This window comes from Podarcis tiliguerta (genome assembly GCF_965153285.1).
Source record: "Podarcis tiliguerta genome assembly, chromosome: 9".
Lineage (NCBI taxonomy): Eukaryota > Metazoa > Chordata > Lepidosauria > Squamata > Lacertidae > Podarcis > Podarcis tiliguerta.
The window spans coordinates 74,294,075-74,321,514 of NC_139542.1; the positions used below are offsets into that span (position 1 = coordinate 74,294,075).

Sequence of the window (27,440 nt, forward strand, 5' to 3'; positions counted from 1 at the left end):
CATTTAAGTGTGACAGTAGGGACAGAGTGGAGCAGAACACTGGGAATATTATCTATTTAACATCTTGATGACTTGATACCTGTTGTGGTGGACAATGGCTTGTCGACAGTTGAGCACTGTTTATTTAGCTGTTATTCCACCTTTCCCTCAAATATGATCAGCATTCTCCACTACCTCACATATTTGAATATTTGAACCTTTATAGACCCATGACCACAAGTAGAAGGGGGTTCAAGGACATAGAAAACCCTAGAAGAGGCCCTGCATATTACCCTCTAACACCTCCAGAGTCTAAAATTATCAAACTTTGCTTCTGCACATCCTGTGCATATGGAACAGGATCCATGTTATATATGCTGTTATATTCCAGGGCCAGATAACAGACTAGCAGGCCCATTTTGCACATGTTGAAGTTTCCAGACTGTTTCAAAAAGTGTTCCCATGTAGAGAGCGTTGTGGGAATCTAGTCCAGAGGAGGGTGGAGGCCCAACTTCTATAGGAAAAGCTGCATAAGAACATAAGGAGAGCCTGCTGGATCAGGCCCATGGCCCAAGCACCCTGTTCTCACAGTGACTGAACAGTTGTCTGTGGCAAACCAAGCAAGATTCAACCACGAGGACACTCGCCCCCCTCCTGTGGTTTCCACCAGCAACCGGCCACAGCCTCCAAAAGGCACTCTGTGTTTCTGCCAATTCCACCAGCACATCCAGGGAAGACCCTCCGGTGCCATACCTGTAGATGCACACCTGGCACTTCATCAGAAGTGTAACCGTTCGCAGAGCACAGCGATATCCTCACCCAGATTGTCAGAACCGCTAATAGATAGCATCTCTGCCTTATCAGAAGTAAGTTTCAGTATGTTCACCCACCCAATCCAGTTCTAAATAGATTTTGAGCTTTTAGGAGTAATATATATACCTAAATTTGTACAATGACTATGCTGAAAGGCTATTTTAAGCAAGATTCTGGGTGCTTTATTAAGAACTTGGTGTCTGAATCATCTCACTCAGGAGGAACAAAACCTTTTCTGTTGTTCCCTATGCTAAGTCGCTGGGGTGGGGAGATAATAGTGGCCTTTTGTGTGAAAGGACCTGTGAACTTGGTTCTGGGCTGATCACTGGGCTCAGCGGCACCTTGTCCCTTGCATCCGTCTACCTGTTCCGACGACTATTTTGCACCTGGTTCTTTCTTTTTTAAAAAATAATATTTATTTCATTTTTCACAAATACAAAAAAATTGAAAAAGACAAAATACAGTGGAATAAAGAGGGGGGAAAGAGAAAAACAAAAATAAAAAAATACAAATTTAAAAAGAATGCATAAAAAACCTCCCCCCCCGCCCCACCAACAAAAAAAGCAAAAAACAAAGACATTTAAAAAAGAAAACACTTCCATTTTTCAAAATTCTATCCTTCTATAACTTATTTCCTCAACCTCCTCCCACCTCCCTTTTTGTATTCCAATTATTAATTAAATCAGCAAATTCTTTCCATCTTTCACTGTTTACCCACTTGTTTATCTTAATCCATTTAAACCTTATCCTCCCATCAACCATCCAAAAAATTATCTATACTCCAATCTAATAGAGAGAGAAAAGAAAAAACCCTTAAGTCTTATACCCTTAAATCCTAATGTCACAAATCCTTATCATATTTCCACTAAAGTCCAATAATTTCATTCCACCATCTCCCAATATTCCTTAATTATGCAATATTATACTAAATGCTGTTTTAAAAAATTCCCAATTTTCCCCCACCATCTCTTCCCCCTGGTTTCGGATTTTATCAGTCTTTTCTGCTAATTATCAGTCTTTTCTGTCATTTCTATTTAATTCCATCAACCCGGCGCTCTTATGTCCGAGGCTCTTAACTCTTCTTCCTGTTCTGCCTGCAAGTTTATTTCAAAACCTATAATTAAATCCCAAAGTGCTTTTTTCTCAGCGGCTCCTTTATTCAATTTCAATATGCTTGCCCAAACTCCATGTTCAAAATTGTAATCCAGAAGGTATTCCAAAGCATACTCCACAGTCTCTTTAAGGTTACTGAAATCCATTTTCCCAAGCTTTCCCGCAGTGCCACCCTCCAACAAAAAATCCATCCATCTCACCTTACTCAGTCCAAGTGGGGCACTGCCTCTCCAGATCTGACTTTCAACTTCCATAACCTTGAACTTCAATTTATGTCCATCAATTTGAAACACTGATGCTAAGGCTGCCACTTGAATTTCCTCTTGCAAAGACAAAACAGGTTGTTTTGGTTGTCCCATCCTCTTCTCCAATACTTGCCCTTGCGAAGTTGGTTCCACATCCTGAACAGCACCTGTTGAATTACTCACTTTCTGTACCAAAACAAATACATTTTGTTTCAAGCCAGAGACACTTTGTTCAAGAGTGCCACTGTCTTTATCACTTGTTCCAACAGAGCAGTTATTTTATCAGCCATGTTCCCAGGAGCTTCTTGTTTTTCCAGTGTTATCTTAAGGTTCTTCAAGGCCGCCTATTTCACAGCCTCCATTCTGTAATGGAATTTTCCGCCTCAGAAGTGTAACAATCGCAACAGTTTCTGAAGCTCCCTCTATCGGCAACAGTTTCTATTTTTGTTATTTTCAGTTCAGAATTCAGTTACAAGATTACAAATCAGCTCTTCTTCTTTTTAAATACCACGAAATCAATACGAAAAGGTATATATCTCTGTTCAACCGTCCATCAAGATATATTCCATTCCCCGTTATTATTATTATTTTTAAATAATAAAGCCTTTTGACAGCCCGATCCCAGGCACGAGACAGTGGTAAATTAAGTCGTCTTCTTTACTGTCCTGCAGGTTTCAATCGTCCACAAAAGAATTCCCCCCTCTTCCCCTGCTTCTGAGGGGGTGCTCAATATCTTAAATGGTGAAAATTAATACTTTACAGAGTACTTTTCATAGGTTTCAGCTTACAGCGGCTTTGCTTTAATATTTTTACAAAACAGAAGGTGGACTTCCTGTTTAAACCTTCACATTCAAGTGCCAAATCCAAATATTTAGTGATGCAATTCAATTTACTTACGAAAATTTACTTAAAGTCCAAATGTCCACAGGAAAAGTCGGCGCTTTCTGGCAACAGCTGTGCAGCTTCACTCCCTGAAAGTAGCGGTCGATTCGATGTACCGCGCCACTCACCCCACGTCGCTCCGGAGCCCCGAAACCGGGTCTCCCCGCAAGTAGAGGAGGCGCAAAAGGTACGTGCCAAATCCCAAGCCCACAGTCTTCTTCCGACCGTGGTTTTTCGCGGGTCTCCGCCTCGCCGTGGCGGTCAGACCCTTGTTTCCAGAGAGCGGATTCCTCCGAGACGGAGGAAATCCGCCATTAACCAGAAGCGCCAACCCGGAAGTCCCTATTTTGCACCTGGTTCTAGCTGATGGACATGAAAGCCAAATCAGATTCCTCTAGCCTGAAGTTTTCTCCCCCTGCTCTGCACATTGTAGTAGTGTGGTGCAGTTGGCAGAGTGTTGGACTAGGGCTTGGGAGACCAGGGTTCTAGTCCCCATACTTTGCCATGAAGCTCACTGGGTGACTGTGGGCCAGACATCGCCTCTAAACCTAGCCTACCTCACAGGGCTGTTGTGGGGATGAAATGGGGAGGGGCAGAACCGTCTACACTACCGGGAGCTCCCTGAGGGGGAAAAGTGGGATTTTAATCAATTAATTAAATGCACAGGAAATGACCATGTGGATTATCCTATAGAGTTCTCTTGGATAGACATACCTATATCTAGTCTGAATGCTTGTTGCTTTGCGTTGGGATCGGAAACTAAAATGTGACTGTTGCACTTTCTGTCAAGCTGGTGATAGAGTAAACGAGGGAATGTGTAGGTTTGACATGTAAATCTGCATCACAAGCTGCATTAGTTAGATTCTATTTCCTTGCTGGAATTGTGAATACGGACCAAATATTGGGCTGGCAGTGAGCAGTCTTGAGATATTCCTTTGACCTTTGTAGACATTGCTTTATTATGGCCATGTTTGTCAACCAGTTAATAATAATCCCATTACTAATCCCATTACTTTAAAATCCTTAGTGATCAGAAATTTGTTCCGAACTGTGTATAGGAGTGGCTATACTTTGATTTATGGTCCTGAAGAATGCCATGTGGCAGAAATAGCCAGCTGTCTTTGAAGACAATGAAAAAACATTCCTCCTCCCAGATCTGGAAAATAACTGTCATGAGCTATTCATAATGATCCTCTGAGGGACTATTAACACCATAACATTTATTTGTTCTGGAAAACACCAAGAGACATCCAGTGACAGCTTTAAGGCATTCAATGATAACAATTCAGAGAGGTATGAGGTCATCCTTTTTTTAGTTTTATTCTCGCAAGTTCTGGATTATTAGTAGCTGTCTTACTGCTGGGTTTAAATAGGGTTTAAAATGGTTGGTTCTAACTACTGTTTTAAATTATGGTATTCTATTGAAGTTTTGCATTGCAAGTCTATATTTTTATGTGAGCTGCCTTAGGAGAGCGTTTTGCCTTGAAAGATGGCTTAGAAATATTTAAAATAACAGGAACAAAATATTTCTGGAGCTTTCTAACAGCCCAGAGCAGCTGCTTAAAGGGAACGTGTATCCAGTGGACATGCTGTTACCTCCCTCAAATTCTCCGACCAAGTTCTCACCACGACGTCTTAATTTTTATGACTGTAAAATACAGTTTGGACTACAGCTTTGTGGAGACACTTGACTTCTGCAGACGGGTGTCTTTCTCTCCCCATCTTGGATTATGGTCATAAGCAGTAAGTGAACCTAAGGCTGCCACATTTTCACCAGCTCAGTTACTGTTCAGATTGTGATTAAACACATACGGTTCAGGCCAGTAAAACAAAAAGCTGGTAGCCGTATCCCAGTCCCTCACCCACTGCAGGTTTTTTGTTTGCTTTGTTTTAAGGACATTTACTTTGACTGCCTTCATACACTCCAATGCTGCAATGCACATAGGACACCAACAATGGCACATATATGTTCCATCTAATATCATTTTGCCAGACACCTGCAGTTAAAATTTAGCTAATTAGTTCAGGCCAATAACTGGAATTCAGTCCGCTTCTGGCTCTTGGTCCTCTGCCTTCTGCCCCCCACACCCCCCGATGCCCGGCTCCTGTGACCATCCACTGACATGCTTAGAGGCCTTCTCCAGCTGTTTAGCCCGTTTTTGCCTTGATCCTCTCACATATCTGCTTTCCAACCCACTGCTTACTCTGTTTCCCACTTCCTTCTGCAACTCCACTCCATTTGGGGCCCCTGTGTTGATTTAGTTATCTGGAATTTCCCAAGTGAAACGGGGTCTGTGTCTGGCTTCCTCTCCTGGGCTTCTTCAACACTCCAGCCACAGTGGCCACAAAGCATCCTCAGGTTCCCACATGAAGATTTGTACCTCAGAGCTTTGCTTGAAATCAGTAGATTCCCTTTCAACGTAGCAATGGTTAGCAGAGATGAATACTGTATAATCTTTCCTGCATAGAAAGAACATGAGTGATGGGCCAAGGGAAAGACTGAAGGTGCCAGAACAGGGAATACTGTCGTATGGAGTCTGCATTACTCTTTAAATTCACCCACCTGCCCAATTTACTGGCTGAAGCCTCCCATTATTGGCCTTCTCACAGCTGGATTGCTTTGCTTTGCCTCCCCTGTCAGGTGAGTGTCTCCATCTCTCTCTGTGACTCAAGCTTTCAGGATTCTGTTCTCTGCATTAGGTGCTAGATATACAAGGACAAAGCGTTTAGTTAATATTTTAGTTTGGAACTAAGGCTTTAATCCTAACCCCATTTACCTGGGAATAAGCCCCACTAAATTCACTAGGGTTTACTTCTGAGCAAGGATTGTCCTGTAAGGCCCTTAAAATGAAGAAATAATATAGGGTATCATTGGGGTGGGAGTTAAACTAATATTTCTGTGACTATGAATTAGCTATTTTTAATTATCCCTACATTTATGAAGTCAAGAGGCCATGTTTTCTTATTATGTGTGTGTATGTATGTATGTTTGGTAATTGTTTGATAATTTAACTTCATGCTGTTACTCTTGTAGTTTGGTTTTAAACTGAGGTGCACGTTCTTTACTCTTTCTCTGCTAGGGAAATGTTCATGTTTTTGTTTTTAAATAATTTTATTTTGTACTTTTAGATTTTTTTGGAGGAGTAAGTTCAGTCTGTGTCAGGGTCATTGGGTCCTCTTCTGAGATAATTAACTGTCTTTCAGCTGATAATTAATGTTTGATTTCATATTCTTTATAAGATGTTATAATTGCTCTAAGGCTTCAGCCGCAGGGAAAAGCCAAGTGAGTAAAATATGGTAATTGCACATCAACTGCTTTTTAGCCTTTAGATTAAAGTGTTCCTCCTTTCACAATTAAACAAACAAACAAAACCCCTTAACACAAGATGTGAAGATAGAAAGCTGGCAAGGAAATAAGTCGGGGGCATATATGATGTGTTTGGTGCTTCTTCCTGTTGGGCTGCTCCAGCGTTAGCTGGCTTTTTCTGGATTTGAACACCATTTATTCTCTTGCTAATAATTAGCTGGTTGTTGTTGTTTAGTCGTTTAGTCGTGTCTGACTCTTCATGACCCCCTGGACCAGAGCACGCCAGGAGGAGGCGAGTAGTTTGGAAGCGATGAGGACAACTGCCTCAAGACATCTTGCTGGCTGAGACAACAGGCAAGATGCCAGCCAGTTTGTTAAGGGTTGCTTAGAGCAGGGGTCAGCAAACTTACCGCACCTCGGGCCGGTGTCTCCAGCGCCAATTGCGTGGCGGGCCGGAGGGTGGGGGAGCGTGTGCCCACATGCGTGCGCACACCCTATTTCTGGCACACTTCCGGGTTGGAGGAGCACCAGAAATAGCTTGTGCACGGGCCTCCTCCGACTCGGATGTGCACCGGAAATAACGCGCATACGCAAATAACACTTGCGCATAAGCTATTTCTGGTGCTCCTCCGACCCAGAAGTGGGAAGCCACACAGTGCAGCACTGGTAAAACTGAGCAGGCAGCAGGGGTCACTGCAGGCCGGATAAACGAGTCCCTTGGGCCTTATCTGGCCCGCGGGCCTTCGTTTGGGGACCCCTGGCTTAGAGTTTACCTCACCGTGCCCAGGATGTGGGGTTTTTTTTGGGGGGGGGATATTGTGCTTTAAAAGTATAGTGTGTACACAGCCTTTCTTTGACAGTGGGAATAGGACAGCATCTTTCACTGCGCTTGAGGGCAGCAAACTAGCACAGCAGGGAGGGCCCATGGCATATAGCGCTCCCTCCTCCAATACTCTTTAGCTGCCGCTCTGTAGTACCTCTCACCTGAGATGGCTGCCTCTCTCTGACTAGCACCTGGGAACAAGAAGCAGGAGAGCTATTGTTTACATGTCCTACTTGTGAGTTTCGTCAAAACATATGGCTTAAATGGGTCCAATTTTTTAATCTTATTTTGGATGTGAATTATGAAAGTGCATCTGAATTTAAGATTGGAATGGGACTTATTTCCAGATATATGCTTGAACCAGCATGACTGGATTAATATAATACGGATTAATATAGTATGGATCAATATAAGGGCTGATGTCATTTACTGCTTTTAGGGTTTGTGGTAGGGAGCATTGCAGATGGAGTCAGATTATTTTTGCTTCCAGTGTGCTGCTTGGTTTGTAACTGCTACATGGGGAAGTCTTTAAGAATCTGTGGTGCAATGGTAGCCACTTGGAGCAGTTCCTTAAAACTACCATAAAGAAGTGAGTTGCTAGATGACGCCAGAGTTATTGCCTGCAAGATTTCTGTGGTGAGAGAGCCGTAGCAGATATTTAAAATCACAAAACATGCAGTAAAGTAAAATACTGGAAATATATGCTGTTAGACCTTTAAAATATCCTCTTCTAAGTTTCTTTCCTAAGTTTCTCACTTCTCTTAATATAGAAAGAAACCACGGGTTCGGTAAGTTAAAAATGGTTTACTGACAATTTTTTCAGAGGTCAGATTGATGTGCTTTTCCATGCAGCAGCAAGAAAAAAGCAGGCAGAACAACATTGTTTTAAAAAGTTGTAAGAGTTTCTAAAATTTTTGTATAGAAACACTAAGATGACTTGCTAAAGCCATGTGGTCTGATCTTAGAGCAGGGTAGGGTGACATGGCTGAAGAGAGAAAATGGGAGAGAACAAAGAGTTAAGTAACCTGTCTTCCCACGGTGAGGGGGTGTGACCTAGCTAAGGACAGCTTACTCTATGGTCTTAACCCCTTCATGCATCAATTAGAGTTAAACATGTTGGTTACCGTATATGAGGCTGGATGAATCCCATAGTTTTAAGGGACAACTAGACAAGATGTTGGTGTGTCTATGATCTCTATTTTTCATACAGATACTTGCATGGCCTTCCAGATGGAGCAAATCTTCCTTCACGGCCTAGGACCCGCGTACCTACGGGACCGCCTCTCCTGGTATGCCCCATGGAGGACCTTAAGGTCCATAAATAGCAACGCCCTAGAGGTCCCAGGCCCTAAGGAAGTCAGATTAGCCTCAACCAGAGCCAGGGCCTTTTCAGTGATGGCTCCGGCCTGGTGGAACGCTCTGTCTCATGAGACCAGGGCCCTGCAGGATCTGATTTCTTTCCACAGGGCCTGTAAGACAGAGTTGTTCCGCCTGGCCTTTGGCTTAGAATCAGTTTGATTCCCTCCCCCTCTTTCTTTTTCCTTTCTCCTCCTGTGAAGAGGCTGTACCCTAATGTTTTAATGTTGTATCTTAATCTTTTAAATTGTATTTTAATCAACTTGTTTTTATTATCAGTTGTTAGCCGCCCTGAGCCCGGTCATGGCTGGGGAGGGTGGGGTATAAATAAATTATTATTATTATTATTATTATTATTATTATTATTATTATTATTAATGCAGCTTGTATGAAGGGAGATCTAGATTGGGGAGAAATAGTTTGATACTGATTTAATATGCATTCTATTAACATGCTTTGAATGCACATTGTTGTGGAACATCACAATAAACATTATTGTATCTGACTGCACATCCTTCAGCTTCAGTATTGAAAGGTGCACATCTTCCCCTTTTCATTTAAAAAAATGGATTCAGACAGAGGGGAAATAAATGTTTTATGCCATACATTATTTCCCTACCCACCAGTAATTAAATTACACTATATTGAGTGAGAGCTTTTTCTTGTAACATGTAGATGTGTCATCTTATGTCAGACCTATTTTTCTTTTTTCAGAACACAGTAAGACAGGGGTGGGCAAACATTTTTTAGGTGCATTTTCCTTGGGGGAAAATCTTTTGGGTTGCATGCCAGCAGTTGGCAGAGTCAGAAACAAAAGTGTTCCTCCTTTACTAACCCAGAAGGAAGACTGCCCCACTTCAGTTTTCACAGTGGCTTCCTCAGATGTTTATGGGGCAGCCATGTCCAAAGTCAGTTTAGGGGGCCTAATCCGGCCCGCCGTTCTATTAAATCCACTGGTTCCAGGCACACTTAATTCTCCCCCAGTCCCCACCTTTCAGATTCAAAATCTCAAACCTTTGCAGATTTTTAAAAAAAGAAACGTTTATTACCTGTTCTTCACTCAAAGTCCCAGGATGGGTTATATCATAATAAAACAATTAAATTAAATACATAAATAATGGCTCTCACTAAAAGGACAACCAGTAAATAGATGAACAGAGGATAATAATAATAATACTAATACTAATAATAATAATAATAATAATAATAATAATAATTTGTTTATATCCTTCCCTCCCCAGCCGAAGCCGGGCTCAGAGCGACTAACAACAATCAAAGTAACACAGCATTCTAAAATCATTCTAAAATAATTTCAAAATCAAATTAATGGCACCCATTGGGCTAGAGTTCTGTGAGGATATTTTGAAGGGGAAAAAATGAACAAATTCCTATGCCCCACAAATAACCCAGAGATGCATTTTAAATAAAAGCACACATTCTACTCATGTAAAAGCACACTGATTCCCGGACCGTCTAAGGGCTGGATTGAGAAGGCGATTGGGCCACATCCAGCCCCCGGGCCCTAGGTTGCCCACCCCTGCTCTAACCACTACACTCCACGAGGGTGTTTCAGATGGCTGCATCTGAAAATCCGTTGCATATTCAGCTGACCATGCAGACTCAGTGAAGCAGGAAGCTGTGCTGGCCCTGAAGAAAACAATAAAAGGAAATGTTCTCTTTCCCCCACTCACATGTCATGCATATCTCAGCTTCCTTTCAAAAGAAACCTAAATGCATCAAACTATCCAAAAGGGATTGTAGGTGGGCATGTTTTGAGTATTTGTTTTTATGTAGAAAGGGCCAAGTGATAGCTGGACCTGGATCCGGAGTAGAATGAGAACGGAATATCACATACAGCTTGTGATCTTAAACATAAAGGGGATATACATCTTCCTAATATGGGTTCAGATCATGGGTAGGCAAACTAAGGCCCAAGGGCCGGATCCGGCTCAGTTGCCTTCTAAATCCGTCCTGCGGATGGTCCAGGAATCTGTGTCTTTACATGAGTAGAATGTGTCCTTTTATTTAAAATGCATCTCGGGGTTATTTGTGGGGCATAGGAATTCGTTCATTCCCCCTTCTATATATAGTCCAGCCCCCCACAATGTCTGGGGGACAGTGGACCGGCCCCCTGCTGAAAAAGGTTGCTGACCCCTGGTTTGTAATGATAATGGGACCCCTGACCATTAAGTCCAGTTGCGGACAACTCTGGGGTTGCGGCGCTCATCTCGCTTTACTGGCCGAGGGAGCTGGCGTTTGTCCGCAGACAGCTTCCAGGTCATCAAAAACTATGCACACACTATGCTTTCTGTTGAGGTCTTTTGTGTGTGTTTTAATATTTTGTTGGGAGATGCCCAGAGTAGCTGGGGCAATCCAATCAGATGGGTGGCATATTATTATTATTATTATTATTATTATTATACATTTGAAGCATATTTTCCTCAAAGAATTCTGGGTGCTTTAGTTTGTAAAGGATTTATGGAAATTATATCTCTGTGAGGGGTCAATGATAGTGCCCAGAATTCTTTGAGGAGGAACAGGGTAACACAAATGTGATTTCAAGGTATAGTGTGTGTATGCTTTTTTGCACACAATGCCCACTGAAATCAACGAAAAAGGATAGACCTGACATTCTTTTCACATTGATTTCATTGGGCCTATGGGCAACAAACAGACTGCAATCCTGTAAATAAATGCTTGTAATTGAATACAGTTGAACTCAATGGGGCCAACTTGTACTGTTAGGGTTTGGCTGCACTGGAGTTTACGGTTTGTATTCGCATTCAATTTGCGTAGTCCATCTTATGTTACCCTCAAACGCAAATCTTTATGCTTTCCCCCTGAAAATTTAGGTTTACCTAGTGCAGGGTTAATCCAATAAGTTGGGGAAAATGGGGCTTCATACTATTTCTTTTGGTGAGGGTTTTTTTGGTGGTGGGGGTGGGGATCAATCGTCACTTTCTGCTACTCTTTCCATGCCCACTACTTGCTCAATTATTTCTTTTCTGGGGGTGCTTGTAACTCGTCCTAGTTCACTCCCCCTTTCATTTCATCTCTCAGAAAACCACACAAAAAAATTTACAATTGCATATGTGCTTCTGCACACTTTTGAGTGGGTTTAACACACACACACAAAAGCCCTCTTTGCATGACCCCTTGATATTTTTTTAGGCATAATAGAACCAGCACATTAGAAGGGGAAGCCTACTGTTATGAACGGAAATATATGTGAGTTTAGATCACTCTTGTCTAACTCAGATAAGGGGAAAGTCAATCAACAGCTAAATAATGCTTGAATGTAAACAAGCCCTAAGTCTGGAGTCAAATTATGATTTTTAAAATTGTATTCCTTCTAGTAGTATTTATGAAAGCAGAAGATGTGATAGTTGCTAGAAAAGGCCAAAATCAATCATACATGTGTCTAATTTAAATTTTCTTGACCTCTGCCCCCTTCTCAGTAACAGCATAACTTGACCGGATGACCACCTGACCAAAATTTGGATGAGATGGCAATTCACTTAAAATCAAATAGTTTTTGGAAAATGGCCTTGTGGGTGAAATTGGGACCCCTGCTGGGCCAAATATGACCTATGAGTCAGAAAGTTATAGAGTAACATAAATTAGGGCTGCAATTAACTATTATACATTCTATTGTAGGTCAGGTCACCATATCTATATAGATCAGTCAAATTAATTACTTCCAGTGACAACATTATGACTTGTATATTCATTGACCGCTAAAGAAGGCCCCCTGTGAGGGCTCATCCACATTTCCGCTTGTTCCATGTCTAGAAAGCACAACTCTGAGCGGTTTCCCCCTTGCCCCACTCCTTTCCCAGGGAAAACTTGCTCTTTTGTGCTCAGCAAACATCAACCTGGAGAAAACCCGAATTGCTGTTTGCTCCGATTGAGCACTAAAGAGCAGCTTTCCCCAGAAGAAACCAGCAGGAAAAAATTACGGGTAGATAAGCCCTGAGTTGAATTGAGTCTGGTCTTCAGCATTAATTTTATCGTGGTCATCAAGGAGTTGGTCACATGAGCCTGATGTTTAGGCATCACCTTATGTTGTTGTGTTAGTAATGATTTAACCTAATCAAGGGAGGGTTTTCAAATGCGTAGTAAGTAACCATACCCACCCGTGTGGACTCAATCTAGATGAGCATGAATGGTTCCAGACTGAGAAAAACTACATTGGTCAGGAAGACTGATTGTAAGAGCCCTGGGTCACAAGTTTGTGTGCTCCTGACTGGGGAAGCCCAGGTAATGTTGGTTATTATTATTATTATTTGCACTCCACCCATCTGACTGGGTTTCCCCAGCCCCTCTGGGTGCCTTCTAACATACATAAAAGCATAATTAAACATTAAACATAAAAACATTTAAATCTGGTAGCCAGGATTGTTTTATTAGCTTCACCCAACTGCAGACGTTTCTCGAGAAGGTAGACCTAGCCACAGGGATCCATGCTCTGGTCATGTTCATACTGTACTCCTGTAATGCATTTTATGTGCGGCTGCTTTTAGAGGCAGCCTGGAAACTTCAGCTGGTTCCGATTGTGGCTGCCACAGTCCTAATGGGTGCACAACAGTCAGCTTCACTGACTTCTGCTATGTTTCTTGGCCCATTTTAAAGTGCTTAAGCTATAAAACCCTAAACGGGCCTGAGCTATGTGATGGACCATGTGCAGCCATACCATCCAGACTGCACACTGAGGTCTCAGTCAGAGGCCATCTTGGTGTGTCCGCTGCCTAGGTCTATGAAGTTGGTGGCCATGTGTCAGAGAGGACCTTTTATGCAGTGATTGTTCCTTTGGCACACCCAGTGGAACTGTGCTAACATTGCTGAGCTGCTTGTGTGTCACTCTGACTTGCATCTTTACTATCTTGTGATTTGGCTGGATTATAGTCAGTATGTTAAATGTTTTTAACCATTGTGGTTCCATCATTGATCCTATTAGGGCTTAATTTGATCCAGGGCTCAGCACAGTGCCTGTTTTCTGTGCAAAGGCTTCCACCCTAGGATATATGAAGTGAGAAGACAGGTCCCTGAACACTGGCATTTTTCTCACCAATGAGTAAACCTGGGAGTCCCCCCTTGGCAGGGCCTGGGGAAGGGCTTCCGGCCTGAGCTGTTGGTTAGGAAGTCTTGAGCCCCACCATTTATTCTGCTGTTGATTGCAGGAGGCAAAAGCAAAGCTGAAGTCTGCCCCTTGAGTGATGCGCTGGTTCTAAAAGCTGAAAGCAATAAAAAGGATATAATCTGCTACCCTGGAGTTCAGGATTTCAACAGGCAAAGAGCAACAAGTCAGTTTTAAAGAAGAGACTCTAAGATGAACAGTGTCTGTTAATGGTCAACTAACTTGCAGAGTTAGCTAAACTGTCCAGATCAGATGTGAGCCAACAGGAAAGGAGAAGTGGGGGGAGGTTCAAACAGGAAAGGATGTATCGGGAATTGGTTGGAACAAAACTGGTAAAATGTGCCTTATGTTGCTGAAGTGAAAATTAGGAACCAGCAAGGCTGGGAGGTAGGTGTACTCTCTCTCAGACTTTTTGTTTGCGTGTTTTGATTCAGTTCTGTGGCTCTCATGGGGCCGACCCTATCATTAGGCAGAGTGAGGTGTTTACTTCAGAACAAGGGCAACAAATTGTTAGCTATTCTAATTTTGTTGTTGTTGTATTTTGACTGTCGGGAAGAGGCACTTGTGAGATTTTTCTGCCTCAAGTGCCAACATAACTTTCCCTGCTATGGTCCTTTGACCTTAACGTGGCGTTGGGGTGAGGCAACATTTGGCGTTCTGCTTCAACTAGCAAAATGTCTTGGGCTGGCCCTCTCTGCGGCTATTTCAGATACTGGGCAACTAACGCAGCTTTTTGCAGGAAGACTGCATGCATGAGAAGAGAAGAGAAGGGGATTAGTCTGTAAAATAAAATAGTTGCGGTGCCTGGGGGGGCGGGAATGGCAAACTGATGTAAAACTCAGCTTTTCAGGATAGATTATTTTCTCTTCCTAGAATATGAAATCCAATGAACCCTTAAGTCCTAAATCCAAAGTCATTCCCCCACACTTCCATATGCACACTTTACACTGTCTTTCCCCCTATCCATGTAGGTCAAAATGACAGCTGGTGTAGTTTGGGGGTTAACAGAATGAAAGCTGAATGACAACTGTAAACAAGAGCTTCCCAGCTGGTGTCTACCATGGGTGTGCAACGTGGGGGCCATTTTATAATTAAGGAGAAGCAGCGGGAGGGGGCAATTTACTATTGAAAGTTTATTTCCCTGGCCACTTTCTCCCAGTTGTAGGTTAATAAGGGGAAAAAGGGAATACGGCAGCCGGGAAAGGATGAAACAGCCCCTCCCCCCCCATCTCCTGCTTCTTCCCTCCAAATGCTCCCCAGCAAATCCTGGGCAATTGATGGCATCCATTTAGTTGGGTTTCTGGTGTTTGCTGCTGAAAAGCAGTTCTCTTCTGGGTGCAGGATGGGGTGCCATAAATAGGAATATGGTTATGAGCCTTGGCTGTATCTCTCCTTTTGATTCCAGAGAGACAGCAGAAGTCTAATTTTTTTTATCTGGGAGCAGTGATTAATTGGATGTGGATTAACAAACTGAGGTTTAATCCTGTGAAGACAGAGAGGTGCAATGGGAGAATTAATCCAGGATTAGCTGCGCAGCCTCTTCTGGATGGGGGTTGCTTACTTTTAAATATACGGGGCTTCTTGAAAGATCAACGGCTTAAGGGTCTCCTGGATCCTGCCTTGGTCCTGGGGGTCAGGTGGCAACTATAACTAGGACTGTGTCCATACGCCCATCCGGTCCAGCGTGGTCCCAGCACTACTTTGGTAAGATGTACACCCACAATGTTAGCAGCAACCCATATCCTGTATCATATGAAATACTGCATTTTGATGTGTTTTCCTCCAAATCAGCTTTGATCCAAAGAAGAACCACCACCCATTATTATTATTAATGAATTTTAACCATTTTAATTTTACCTTTATTAATTCCCCACATCATTACTCCATACTGAATAATACTAAATTATTCTATCCATGTCCATAGTCCTTCCGCTAAGATCACACATTGGACCAGTATTCTATTTTTGTTTCTCATTATATATCTGCTTGTTCATATCCAGATCCATATGTTCAGCTCCGTGTCCTGTTGTGTTTACAATGGTATCCAATCTCCACCTCTTAGACCTTCCATTTTTATTTTCCCCAGTCTTTTTAATAGCAACATTCTCTTAATTCACTCCAGATTGTATGCAAAGTACTTTCTCTCTGCTAAAACTAAAAAAAGGCCAGGAATGAAGACTGAAAGCTTTTTTTCTGCTCTTCACTTCATCAACACTATATCCAGATAGCTATCCAAATCATTTGTGACTTTATCTTCTACTTCTCTAAATCCTTGTTTGGAGGTCATCTCCATTTCCCTTTCCCTTTCCACATGACCACCAGGTTCCTTCCATTTGATCATTTCTTGATCTAGTCCTGCCAACTTTTCATCAGTTTGGTCTGGGGCCTCTGTGTATTCCCCATTTCCATTTTCTGCCTCATATTCCGCTGACTCCTTTTTTCCATTATCATCTGGTTCATTTTCTTCATTTTCATCAAACATTGATCAGATCATTTTTAATTGTTCAGCCATCAATTGCTGAACAATACCAACAGTCACTGATTGATCCAAAGGTACCTTCACCATATTAGATGCTTTTAATGTTCTTGTTATTATTAGCCACTCAATCCACCTTAATATAGCCTGCTTAAAAACTATAGTCTTGGACTTCTGCAGCTGTGACTGTTATCTAGAAACAAATTCTTTTTCTCATGAGAGACATTTTCTTGAGTTCTTTAGTGGAAGTGGTAGCTTAGTCTCATAGCCACAATACTATATCACGTCAGCGACACCAACAGAGTTTGTGTGGTAATTTGCTTTTTATAGAGCTGGTAGTACCTGAAAAAGATGGAGTCCTCAGTAGCAACAGGAGAAGAACAATTTGGCACATCTGTTTCTGAGTATGATGCTGTCCCAGAGGGAAAGAATCCTTGCATCTCTCCCTCACACCTGCAACCCAAGCAGAAAACCAGCTGGGAAGAGAACGCTGAGCTACTGGGAGAGAGCACCTCTCCTTGCAAGCTTGTGCCTTTGTCCAATGTGAATGAGGGAATTGCATTGCAGCAGCAGCAGCAGCAGCAAAAAGGTAAGGCCTGTTAACGTCCTCCAGTTGTTTCGCCTCTCCTCAACCCTCAAACATTTAATAATAACAATAATAATAATAAAATTAAAAAATTCTTTCCAGTAGCACCTTAGAGACCAACTAAGTTTGTTACTGGTATGAGCTTTTGTGTGCATGCACACTTCTTCAGATACCTGAAGAAGAATAGTTCTATCTGCTTCAATACTCATATGTTGCCAGTGAAACAATGTCAATTATGGTAGCATTGCAGTCTAAAAGGGAAAATCACAGGGGTAACTATGTATTATTTATTTGGTTTTGTTCTTAGAAAAAGGAGTGTCTCAATTGAAGTTCTATTATAAGTAAGGGGATAATTTGCATTCATGAATGCGTTCAGCTTGCATTCAACTGGCTGTGGTTCAGGAGATTACTCTGCTGAAGAGCATACTTCATTACTTAAATTCCCAGTGTTTCTGCTCATAATATTATTCAACACATTTTTAACAATGGAATATTTCTGCTATACATGATGAAAATACCTTTTTGACATTTCTGATGTTTTAGATAGGTACAATTACTTGGAAGTAAGCTCCATAGTGGTACTTACTTCTGAGTTAATATGCACAGAACTGTACTACTGTTGGTATTCTAATTTTTACCACATTTAGTTATATTTGGTATATATAGTATAGTCTTTATTCCTTGTCTTTCATAATAAAAAAGTGAAATACTGCAAATATTCACATATCCTTTTGCAAAAGGAAGAGGCATCTGCAAGCCACTGCCAATCAAAGTAGACAGTTCTAAGCTAGATGAAGTAATCTGACTTCAGTATAAGGTAGGTTAATCATATGTTCATATTCACAGTCTACCAAACACATATTTTCAGATTTACCCCTGAAGATAACCATGGTAAGATGTAAGACTGGGCTTCCTGACTCTCAGCTGCAGGGTTATCTGAGAGGACGACTTCGTCTTCTGGAAAACGATGACAAAAAAGCCAGGGCAGTTTTCTGTGTAAGTCATTTACAACCAGTTATTATCCACAATTGCCTTCAGTGCCACAAAATTAAGCTTCCAGGATCTATAATAAGCCATGGGAATTGTTTTTGCACAGCCTGCTATCCTTCGTGTAGAAAATATGGCTGGGCATCCCTGTCTCTGTTACCTGCAAAGCACAAAATGGTCACAACTTAAGGGGGCAATAATTTTAGCTCTGTAGCTGAAGTCAACCTTATTTCTTGATGCTTTATGATAAAGCAAAGCTGTCAACTTGGCTGCCAACGCTTAGAATGCTATAAAGCTGAAATAACAGCACCTGCTGTATTCTCAGGCCAGTTATAGTATTCATCTTTGAAAGCCCTAAATGGCCTGAGAGGAGGGTTATTCACAGGATCACTTGCTGCTTTCAGGCGCCTGGCACAGATACGAATCTCTTTCCGCCCACTTTGCTTCCCGGGAGGCGTTTCCACCCCCACCCCACTTTCCTCACAATTCAACCCAAGAAGGATTATTGCATGTGCCGTCGTCTCTGGATGAAGATTAGCTCCTCCCCACCCCCGCAGTCCTGCCCCCCCCAACTCTCAGCTGCTCCCCAGTCAGCTGAGCCACACAAGGGGAATTGCAGGGAAAGGAAAGTTTAAACCTTCCCTCCCCCTGCCATCATTCTGATGCATCCCCACCACCACTGCTATTAAGTTTAGGAAAAAGTTTAATAGTAGCAAGGGGCCCAATTATCATGGGGAAATGCAGGGGAAGGGATATTTAACCAGGCAAGAGGTCTGGGAGAGAAAGGCTGTAAAGTACCGCTAATCCTTCCCACTGCCATTTCTGGCTCAGTCCACTGCTGAAAGATTAGTCCAAGTCCAGTCTTCTTTGCCTCTGCTGGTTAAAACTTTCCTTCCTCTTCACTGCCCCTTGTGCTGCTCAGCTGAGTGGAGCATCCAGGTCAGGTTGGTGAGAAGGGACCTGGACTGCAGACAAAATTTAGGATTTATCTAGAGGGCCCCCACTTCTTTTCCCTGCAGCTTGGCTGGGTATGTTGTGGCCCATGTAAGATTATAGATTGGTACTGAAGCAGCCCAGGGAGTGCAGATTGCACACTTCTGAACAAGAAATAGAAAATGGCATGTTTCTTGGAGACTCTGCATACTAACCACACAATGTGCATATTACCCAGCAAATGTACCAAATGCAATTGACACATGCCCAAACCTCTTTGGAGATTCTATTTTTTTTTTATAAATTTTTTTTATTGCGTTTCTTTCCATAATTTTATAGGTTTATAAACAAATAAAGTAGTTACAAGAAACAAATTTTCTCTTTTTTAACAACAAAAACAAAATAAAACTTGGACTTCCCCACCCCTTCCGATTCTGCGTTCTTTGCATTAACAATGTCAGCATTTTGTTACCTTATTTCATACCTTGTTGTAACTTTCGAATGTTATGTATCCAAATACAATATATTATATCTCAATTTCAATACCTTTAAAATAAACATAACATATTCAATTTAAATTGTCTCCTTTTCTCTTTTGTCACTAATTTTACCATTTACTTAATCATATTCGCAGAAGCTTAACGTTTCCTAATCATGCACTTTCTTAGGATTCATACAGCTTATAATATTTTTTCAGATAATCTTTAAATTTTCCCCAGTCCTCCTCAATTGTTTCTTTATCCAAATCTCGGATTCTGCCGGTCAGTTCAGCTATCTCCATGTAGTCCATCAACTGCGTCTGCCAGTCCTCCAGCGTGGGCAAATCTTGTGTCTTCCAACTCTTTGCAATGAGTATTCTTGCTGCTGTGCTAGCGTACATAAACAAAGTTCTATCTTTCTTTGACATTTTCTGGTCCACCATGCCCAACAGGAAGGCCTCTGGTTTCTTAGGAAAGGTATACCTAAATACCTTTTTCAATTCATTATAAATCATTTCCCAGAAGGCCTTCACTTTTGGGCAGGTCCACCAGAGATGGAAGAAAGTCCCCTCTGCTTCCTTACACTTCCAACATTTGTTGTCAGACAGGTGATGCATCTTGGCTAGCCTGACTGGGGTCATGTACCACCGGTATATCATTTTCATAATGTTTTCCTTCAAGGCACTAGATGCCGTGAATTTCATTCCGGTGTTCCATAACCTTTCCCAGTCTTCAAACATAATATTATGTCCAACATCCTGTGCCCATTTTATCATAGCAGATTTAACTGTCTCATCCTGTGTGTTCCACATAAGCAGCAAGTTATACATTCTAGATAAAATCTTGGTCTTTGGTTCTAACAATTCTGTCTCTAGTTTCGATTTCCCCTCCTGGAAACCAACCTTTTTATCCATTTTAAAAACCTCTTGAATTTGAGCATAATGTAACCAATCTCGCACCTTGTTTTTTAATTTGTCCTGGCTCTGCAACTTCCAACCGTCTCCAATTTTTTCAATTAATTCCCAATATTTCGGCCAATAGGCCTCCATATTGGGTCTTTTTCGAGCTTTGGCCTCCACCGGTGATAGCCACCTCGGTGTTTTACTCTCTAATAAGTCTTTATATTTCATCCAGACTGCAAAAATCGCTTTTCTGACAATATGGCTTTTAAACAATTTGTGAACTTTAACCTTGTCATACCATAGATATGCATGCCAACCAAATGCATTATCAAAACCTTCCAGATCTAGGACGTCGGTGTTTTCTAGCAAAAACCAATCTTTCAGCCAGCAGAAGGCTGCAGCTTCATAGTACAACCTCAAATCCGGCAGGGCAAACCCCCCTCTTTCTTTTGAATCAGTTAATATTTTATACTTTATTCGGGGCTTTTTGCCCTGCCAGACAAACTTAGATATATCCTTCTGCCATTTTCCAAAACATTCCTCTCTGTCCACGATCTGTAGGGTTTGAAACAAGAATAACATTTTCGGCAATACATTCATTTTAATTGCTGCAATCCTTCCCAACAAGGAAAGTTTCAATCTTGACCAAATTTCTAAATCCTTCTTTACTTCCAACCAGCATTTTTCATAATTGTCCTTAAATAAATTCAAATTTTTGGAAGACAAATAGATCCCTAGGTATTTCACTTTCTTTACCACATTTAATTCTGTTTCTCTCTGAAACCCCTCTGTTTCTGTAAGTGTCAAATTCTTGGTCAAAACCTTGGTTTTTTGTTTGTTCAACTTAAACCCCGCCACCTGACCAAACTCAGATATAAGTTCAAGAACTCTTTTTGTACTGGATTCTGGCTCCTGCAATGTCAAAACTAGGTCATCTGCAAAAGCTTTAAGTTTATATTGTTTCACTCCGACCTCTATCCCTTGTACCAGCCGGTCCTCCCTTATCATGTTCAATAGCACCTCCAGGACTGAAATGAATAAAAGAGGGGATAGAGGGCACCCTTGTCGTGTCCCTTTTTCAATTTTGAACTCCTCCGTCACCACATTGTTCACTATTAATTTGGCCTTTTGCTCTGAATAAATTGCTCGTAACCCATTTTCAAACCCCCGCCCCACTCCCATCCCTTCCAAGTTTTTCTTCATGAACATCCAAGATATATTGTCAAATGCTTTCTCCGCATCAACAAAAATTAACACCGCCCTTGTGTTCCTGTTAGTTTGTAAAAGTTCCAAAATATCGATGATGTTTCTGGTATTCTCATATAAATGTCTACCAGGGAGAAAGCCTGCTTGGTCTTTGTGAATTACTTCAATTAAAACTTTTTTAAGTCTACTTGCCAAAATGTCTGCAAATATTTTGTAATCCACATTCAGGAGTGAGATGGGGCGGTAGTTCTTGAGTTGAGTCTTTTCAGATTCTATCTTAGGTATCAATGTGATGAACGCTTCTTTCCACGTTTCTGGTGCCCTCTTCCCATCCATGATCTGATTGCATACCTCCAACAAGGGTTGTGTTAAATAGTCTTTCAAAGTCTTGTAGTATTTGGAGGTAAGCCCATCCGGGCCTGGAGATTTGCCTAGTTGCATGTTCTGAATGGCACTTTCAATTTCCTGGGTGGTTATTGTAGAGTTCAAGATTGATCTTTTATCTTGAGTTATTTTTGGTAGTCCATTTGTCTTTAAAAAATGATCTATCTCTGATTCTTTCTGAGGCCCCTGTACATAAAGTTCTTTAAAATATCTGTGGAAGCACTTCCTAATTTCCTCTGGTTTCTGCACCGTTCTTCCTTCGATCTCTAGATTTGTAACTGTATTCAACTTTTGTCTTTTTTTCAGCTGCCAAGCTAGCAGCTTTCCACATTTATTTGCTGATTCAAAGGATCTTTGCTTCATCTGTTTTATTTTCCATTCAATCTCCTGATTAATCAATTTTGAATATTCTGCTTGATGGAATTTAATTTCTCTCAACAGATCCTTTGACTTTGGTTTAGTTCTCAATTTTTTCTCTCCTTGATGTATTTTCTCCAGTATTTTATCTTTCTTTCCATTCCAGAGCTTCTTCTTAATTGTATTCTGTTGTATCAGAAACCCCCTCATGACAGCTTTGCTTGCGTCCCAGATCGTTCTTTTTTCTACTGTAGTATTCAAATTTATCTCAAAATAGTCCTTTAATGTTTTTTGGGCCTTTTTCACAATCTCTTGATCTCTTAAAAGAGTGTCATTCATTCTCCATCTGAAGGAACCGGTTTGAGTAAGTCTGAGATCTAATTTCAGAGCGTTGTGGTCGGAGCATGTTTTTGGGCAGATTTCCACCTTTTTAGTCTTGGGTGCCAGCCCCCTGGAGGTCCAGATTTGGTCGATCCTTGACCAGGACAGGTGGGCCTCAGAGAAGAAAGTTCCTTCTTTACCTAGGGGGTTCTTTGTCCTCCATATATCAATCAAATCCAGATTGTCAGTCATTTCAAAAAAAGTTTTAGGCAGTCTGCCGTCTGATGTTAGATTTTGGTTATAAGACTTATCCATATGTGTAGACACCACTCCATTCATGTCTCCCATCATTATGATGTTAGCATAGTCCAGATAGTCCAGCAGCGTCTCATGCAGCTTCTTGAAAAATTCTGATTTCCCGTCGTTTGGAGCATAAATTCCTAGTATCAATATTTTTTCTCCTTGGGTCTGGATTTCAATTGCCAGAATTCTTCCATATTCATCTTTGAATAAAAATTTAGGTATCAGGCTCTCCTTAGCATAAATCACCACTCCTCTTTTCTTTACCTTGTCTGAGGAAATAAACTCTTGGCCTAGTCTTTTGTTGACCAAAACTTTCCTATGGAGCCTGGTCACATGGGTTTCTTGTAAACAAATAATATCCAATTGTTCTTTCTTCAATATATGAAACAGTTTCCTTCTTTTCTCCGGGGAATTTCCGCCATTTATATTCCAACTGAGTAGCTGCAGAGACATCCTGAACTATTCTGTTACACCTAGAGCGGTGTATCTTCTTTTTCCTCTAATTCCGAGGGTTTAGGCGTCCCTCCGCCTGCTGGCAGAGTGGGTCCTGGTTTAAGTATAGGCCAAAGGGCTGCTGCTTCTTTTTGGAGATCTTCTCCGTGGTCGTGCTGGAACTTTTGTAGATCCTCTGGTAATCTTATTTTAACCTTCTTCTGTTTGTAAGTAAATGATAGTCCTTGTGGGAACTCCCACCTATAAGGGATTGAGTTAAGTCTCAACAACTTAGCCAATTCTGAATAGGTGGCTCTCAGATCCAATAGCTGTTTAGGAATATCTCGGTAGATTTCCACCCTTTTCTCTTGTATCTCAATTGAGTTTTTGAAGTGTAGGCCTAATATTTTGTCTCTCTCCTCTCTTGATCTCAAAGCTATTAGACAGTCTCTAGATCTATCTTTTCTTACCAATCTTCCCAGTCGAAAAGCCGATACTATTTTAAAATCACTTTCTTCTTTTAAGCCCCAGAACTTTGAAAATTCTGTTGTCAAAAATCCAATCAAATCTTCTTGTTCGATTTCTGGGACCGCCCTAAGCCTAAGATTAGTCTCCCGGTTTTTCAGTTCCACCAAAGAGAGATAGGTTTGTTGGTCCCCTATCTGTTTATGCAGAGGCTTGACTTCTGCTTTAACTTCCTCAACCTCTTTTTTAGCTGATGTTGCAATTTCAACGGCTTCCCCTGCCAATTTACGGTTCTCTTCCGTTGCTCCTTGCAATTTTTCAATTGCTTGGGTGTGTTGGGAAACCTGATCTGTCAATTTCTGGATCGAGGATGTAGCTTGGTCAATTTTTGTTGATTGGTTATCAATTTTTTGATTTAATGTTGACAATTGTTCCAAAACTTGTTTCAGTGCTGCCTCTGCTCCTCCTGATGCCATATCTTCCTCTTCAGATTTTTCAGGCTTTTCACTTTCTACTTTTTGTGTTGCAAGCACAGCAGGCACTGATAGTCTACGTCCCTGAGTTAAAGTTGTTTGCAAAAGCTGTGCCTGCTTTTTTGCTTTTTCTTTTTCCTTAGCTTCCTTAGCTTTGGCTGCTCTTGTCTTTCCTGTACCACTCATCAGTCAATGTTCAAGGTCAAATGTTGTAATCCCGTGGGAAAGACAAGTCCAAATTTATAAACAGTCTGGAGAAAGAAAGTAAGCAAAAAAACTTTTCCCAGGCCTTTGTTATCCAATGTCCTCTAGGGGGAGTGCCACCAAAAGTTAGTAAGAAGAAGGTAACTTTTCCGCCATTAAAGTTTCCGTTTTCAAAAACAATTTTAAAAGCAAGTTAGTTCCAAAACACTAAGAAAAAAGTCCTGCAGAGCACTTTAAAACGTTTAACAATGTTCCAACAAGGTGCCTGCAATTGTATCCACTCAAACTAAGTAAGCCCAAAAGTTGCACTTCAGTTACAAAAGTATCTGGAAGTTTGTAACAGTTCCGCAGTCAAGCAACTTCACCCGGCCACCCGAAGATTTGGGGTTAGAGTCTTCCCTCGCCCCATGGGGGACCGCTCCAAGTCCAGTTTAAACTGTATTTTTTCTTCCTTTAAGAATAGAATTTCAAGTGTGCACGAAAGTCCCACTTTAAAGCCTTAAAGCTTCCCTGTTCACAGCGCTTTCCGCTCTTTAAACAGTCTGCTTTGATCTTATAAGCAGTGCCGGAAGACGGACTTCCTCTTTCTCGTCTCCCGGTTTCAGCCAAATTTCTTCAAGTTATTGTAACAAATCTTAAGTCCTTACTCACGGGTTTGCTGTTTCAGAGTAGTATTTTTTGGAAGAAAGGTCAGCGCTCATCCGTGACAGCCGCGCGGCTTCGCCTCCGCAGAAAGAGCGATGAACTCACAGCACCGCTCCCCCTCCTTCACTCCGGAGCCCCTTACGGGGTCCCTTCCGCGAATTTGGGGTCGCTCCAGGTGCCCGCCGAGTCCCACGGCCACGGACTCTCTCTGTCCGTGGTTTTTCTTGATGGGTTGCCGCTGCGCCGTAGCGAAACAACCCTTTTCTGCGGTGCCCCTCTTCAGAGCTCGAAGAGGTCCGCCATCACGGTTTCGCCTCTTTGGAGATTCTAGATCCAGGTGGGTAGCCGTGTTGGTCTGACACAGTTGAAATAATAATAATAATAATAATAATAATAATAATAATGGTCCAGTAGCACCTTAGTTTATAAGGTGCTACTGGACAATATTTTATTTATTTTTATTTCCTTTGGAGATTATGCATCATATCTGGAGAACGTATAAAACTCAGTAAATATATGCTCATTTCCCAAGACCTGTTGGAAATTATGTATATTGACTGGGAATATGCAATTCTATCTTCACGAAAGGTTTGTTTGTTTCATACAATTTATATACCACTTGATTATAAAATAATAAAATAAAAAAAACTCAAAGCAATTTACAAAACAATACAATGATCAGTAAAAAAAAGTTTAAAATTATTTAAAATCTTCAAATTAAATTAATTAAAACAGCAATAAGCTAAAAATGGATTAAAACATATGTGAACATTCTGCATATCTGGTTAGGCTTTGTCTAAACAAAAATGTTTTTAGTAGGCACTGAGAAAAGTCCAATGAAGGTGCTCGCCTGATGTCAGTAGGCAGGGCGTCTCAAATTGTGAGTGCTGGCATGCTAAAAGATTGATTTCTTTCGAACACTGAACAATTATTATGTGGCACCTGTAGCAGTGCCAGCTCCGCAAATCGAAATGGTCTGGTGGCAGATATGGCATAAGGTGATCTGAAAGATAAACTCGCAGGATTATGTGCACCTTCTCTGAAACCTGGTGACTCTGCACAATGGCCAGTTGTGTACATTGACCACTCAACTTACATTCCTATTAGCACATGCAGGGCTTTTTTCCCCCCAGCTGGAACTCACCAGAACTGAGTTCTGGCACCTCTTTTTCTAGGAGAAAAGCCCTAGTTGCAAAATACATGTATGCCTTTTTGCTTTACTCGGTGCAGCTGGCTGGCTCTTTCTCACTCCAGTCACTAATGTAGCTTCCGTAGGTCTGTTTCTCTTGGGGCAAACTTGTGGTTTAATTATTTCCACCATGGTTTTTTCTCTTTTAGCTCAAATATGATTTAACTGGCTCCTTCCATAGGACTCACATATATGTAGTGTCTTCATCTGTATTGGAACTGTTTTTAAATATATATATATTTTAAAGATGTTTCACAGAATTTGTATTGTTTCATCACTTGTTCGCTGCCCTAGGCTCCCTTAGGAGGAAGGACAGAATATAAATTTAGTCAAAAGCAGCAATCAGCAACACATGGGTGTTTTTGCCTTTCTTAGGAGTTGTCTGCCAGGCTGCTGTCCATTCACAGTGAAGACCAACTAATAGTGGTGACATTTTGGACCTTTGAAGAAATCTGGAAGTTTGTAACTTATTATTCCCTTGGTAAAGCACTTCTGCCTATAGGAAAGTTAAGATTTTTTGTGATTGTTGCTGTTGTAAATATAAGTCCTCACAGTACATTTCTTCATAGTAAGAAATATAAACCAGCTTTTTAAATGCTTGCTATTTTTTCTACTTTCTTTTTTTGGAAACTTGCTGTTGGATTTTTACAGGTACCAAAGGGCTTGAAAATAGAAGGGTTTTCAACATCTTTATTCATTACTCAAAGTAAAAACACTTGTAAGGATGAAATATTTATCAGCATAGCTTCCACTAGATAAAACTGAGGGCTGTAAACTCTCCATTTCTGTTTGGCTGAAGATGGGTGTCATAAACTAAAAGTACATAATTGAGCACTATGATGACGATGACAATGATATTTTATTTATTTTATTTTATTTTATTATACCCTGCCCTTCATCTGTAGATCTCAGGGTGGTTCACAACATAAAATTACAAAATAAAAAGCGCAAAGTACATAATCAAAGTAAGAACAAAAAACAAACTAACAGTCCCCCATCCAACAACACATTTAATAGGGCACCGGGTGTTAATAAGCCAAAGGCCTGATTGAAGAGGAACATTATTGCCTGGCGCCTAAAGGTGTATAATGAAGGCACCAGGCGAACTTCACTGGGGAGAGCATTCCACAGTCAGGGAGCCACTGCAGAGAAGGCCCTGTTCTCACGTTGCCACCCTCCGGACCTCTCGTGGAGGAAGCACATGAAGGAGGGTCTCAGATGATGATCTCAGGGTCCAGGTAGATTCATGTGGAAAGAGGCAGTCCTTGAGGTATTGTGGTCCTGAGCCATTTTAAGCCTTTATAGGTCAGAACCAGCACTTTGAATTGGGCCCGAAAACTAATTGTCAGCTACTGTAGTCCAGCCAGGATTGGTGTAATGTGCCTGAACCATTTTGCCCCAGTAATCAATCTGGCTGCCAAATTCTGCACCAGCTGAAGTTTC

At 41.4% G+C, this 27,440-nt stretch overlaps 1 protein-coding gene and 2 long non-coding RNA genes across 10 annotated transcripts in view; 1 reads left to right on the plus strand and 2 right to left on the minus strand.

Annotated features, from left to right (window-relative positions):
- Window positions 1-27,440, plus strand: part of SH3TC1 (SH3 domain and tetratricopeptide repeats 1) — a 120,497-nt gene that overhangs the window by 73,488 nt on the left and 19,569 nt on the right. The window contains exons 1-4 of one of the 8 annotated variants that reach the window (XM_083398957.1): window positions 300-845; window positions 16,462-16,720; window positions 17,586-17,713; window positions 26,373-26,478. In XM_083398957.1, coding sequence (XP_083255083.1) covers window positions 16,483-16,720; window positions 17,586-17,713; window positions 26,373-26,478 — 472 coding nt within the window. In that variant the 5' untranslated portion in view covers window positions 300-845; window positions 16,462-16,482. Of the gene's footprint in view, window positions 1-299; window positions 846-5,532; window positions 5,674-8,353; window positions 8,452-13,121; window positions 14,043-16,461; window positions 16,721-17,585; window positions 17,714-18,048; window positions 18,827-25,230; window positions 26,479-26,653; window positions 26,716-27,440 lie in introns of those variants that run through there. The other 7 variants (XM_083398958.1, XM_083398956.1, XR_014501966.1 and 4 more) reach the window with 7 other exon arrangements.
- LOC310657937 lies at window positions 1,095-7,354 on the minus strand. Its single transcript, XR_014502018.1, has 3 exons — window positions 7,324-7,354; window positions 3,386-5,723; window positions 1,095-1,178 (listed from the first exon to the last, which is right to left on the minus strand). It is a non-coding gene; the product is annotated as an uncharacterized lncRNA (long non-coding RNA).
- Window positions 19,354-27,440, minus strand: part of LOC310657931 — a 66,076-nt gene continuing 57,989 nt past the window's right edge. Inside the window, exon 2 of the long non-coding RNA XR_014502011.1 lies at window positions 19,354-20,172. This is a non-coding gene — a long non-coding RNA (uncharacterized lncRNA). The remainder of the gene's footprint in view (window positions 20,173-27,440) is intronic.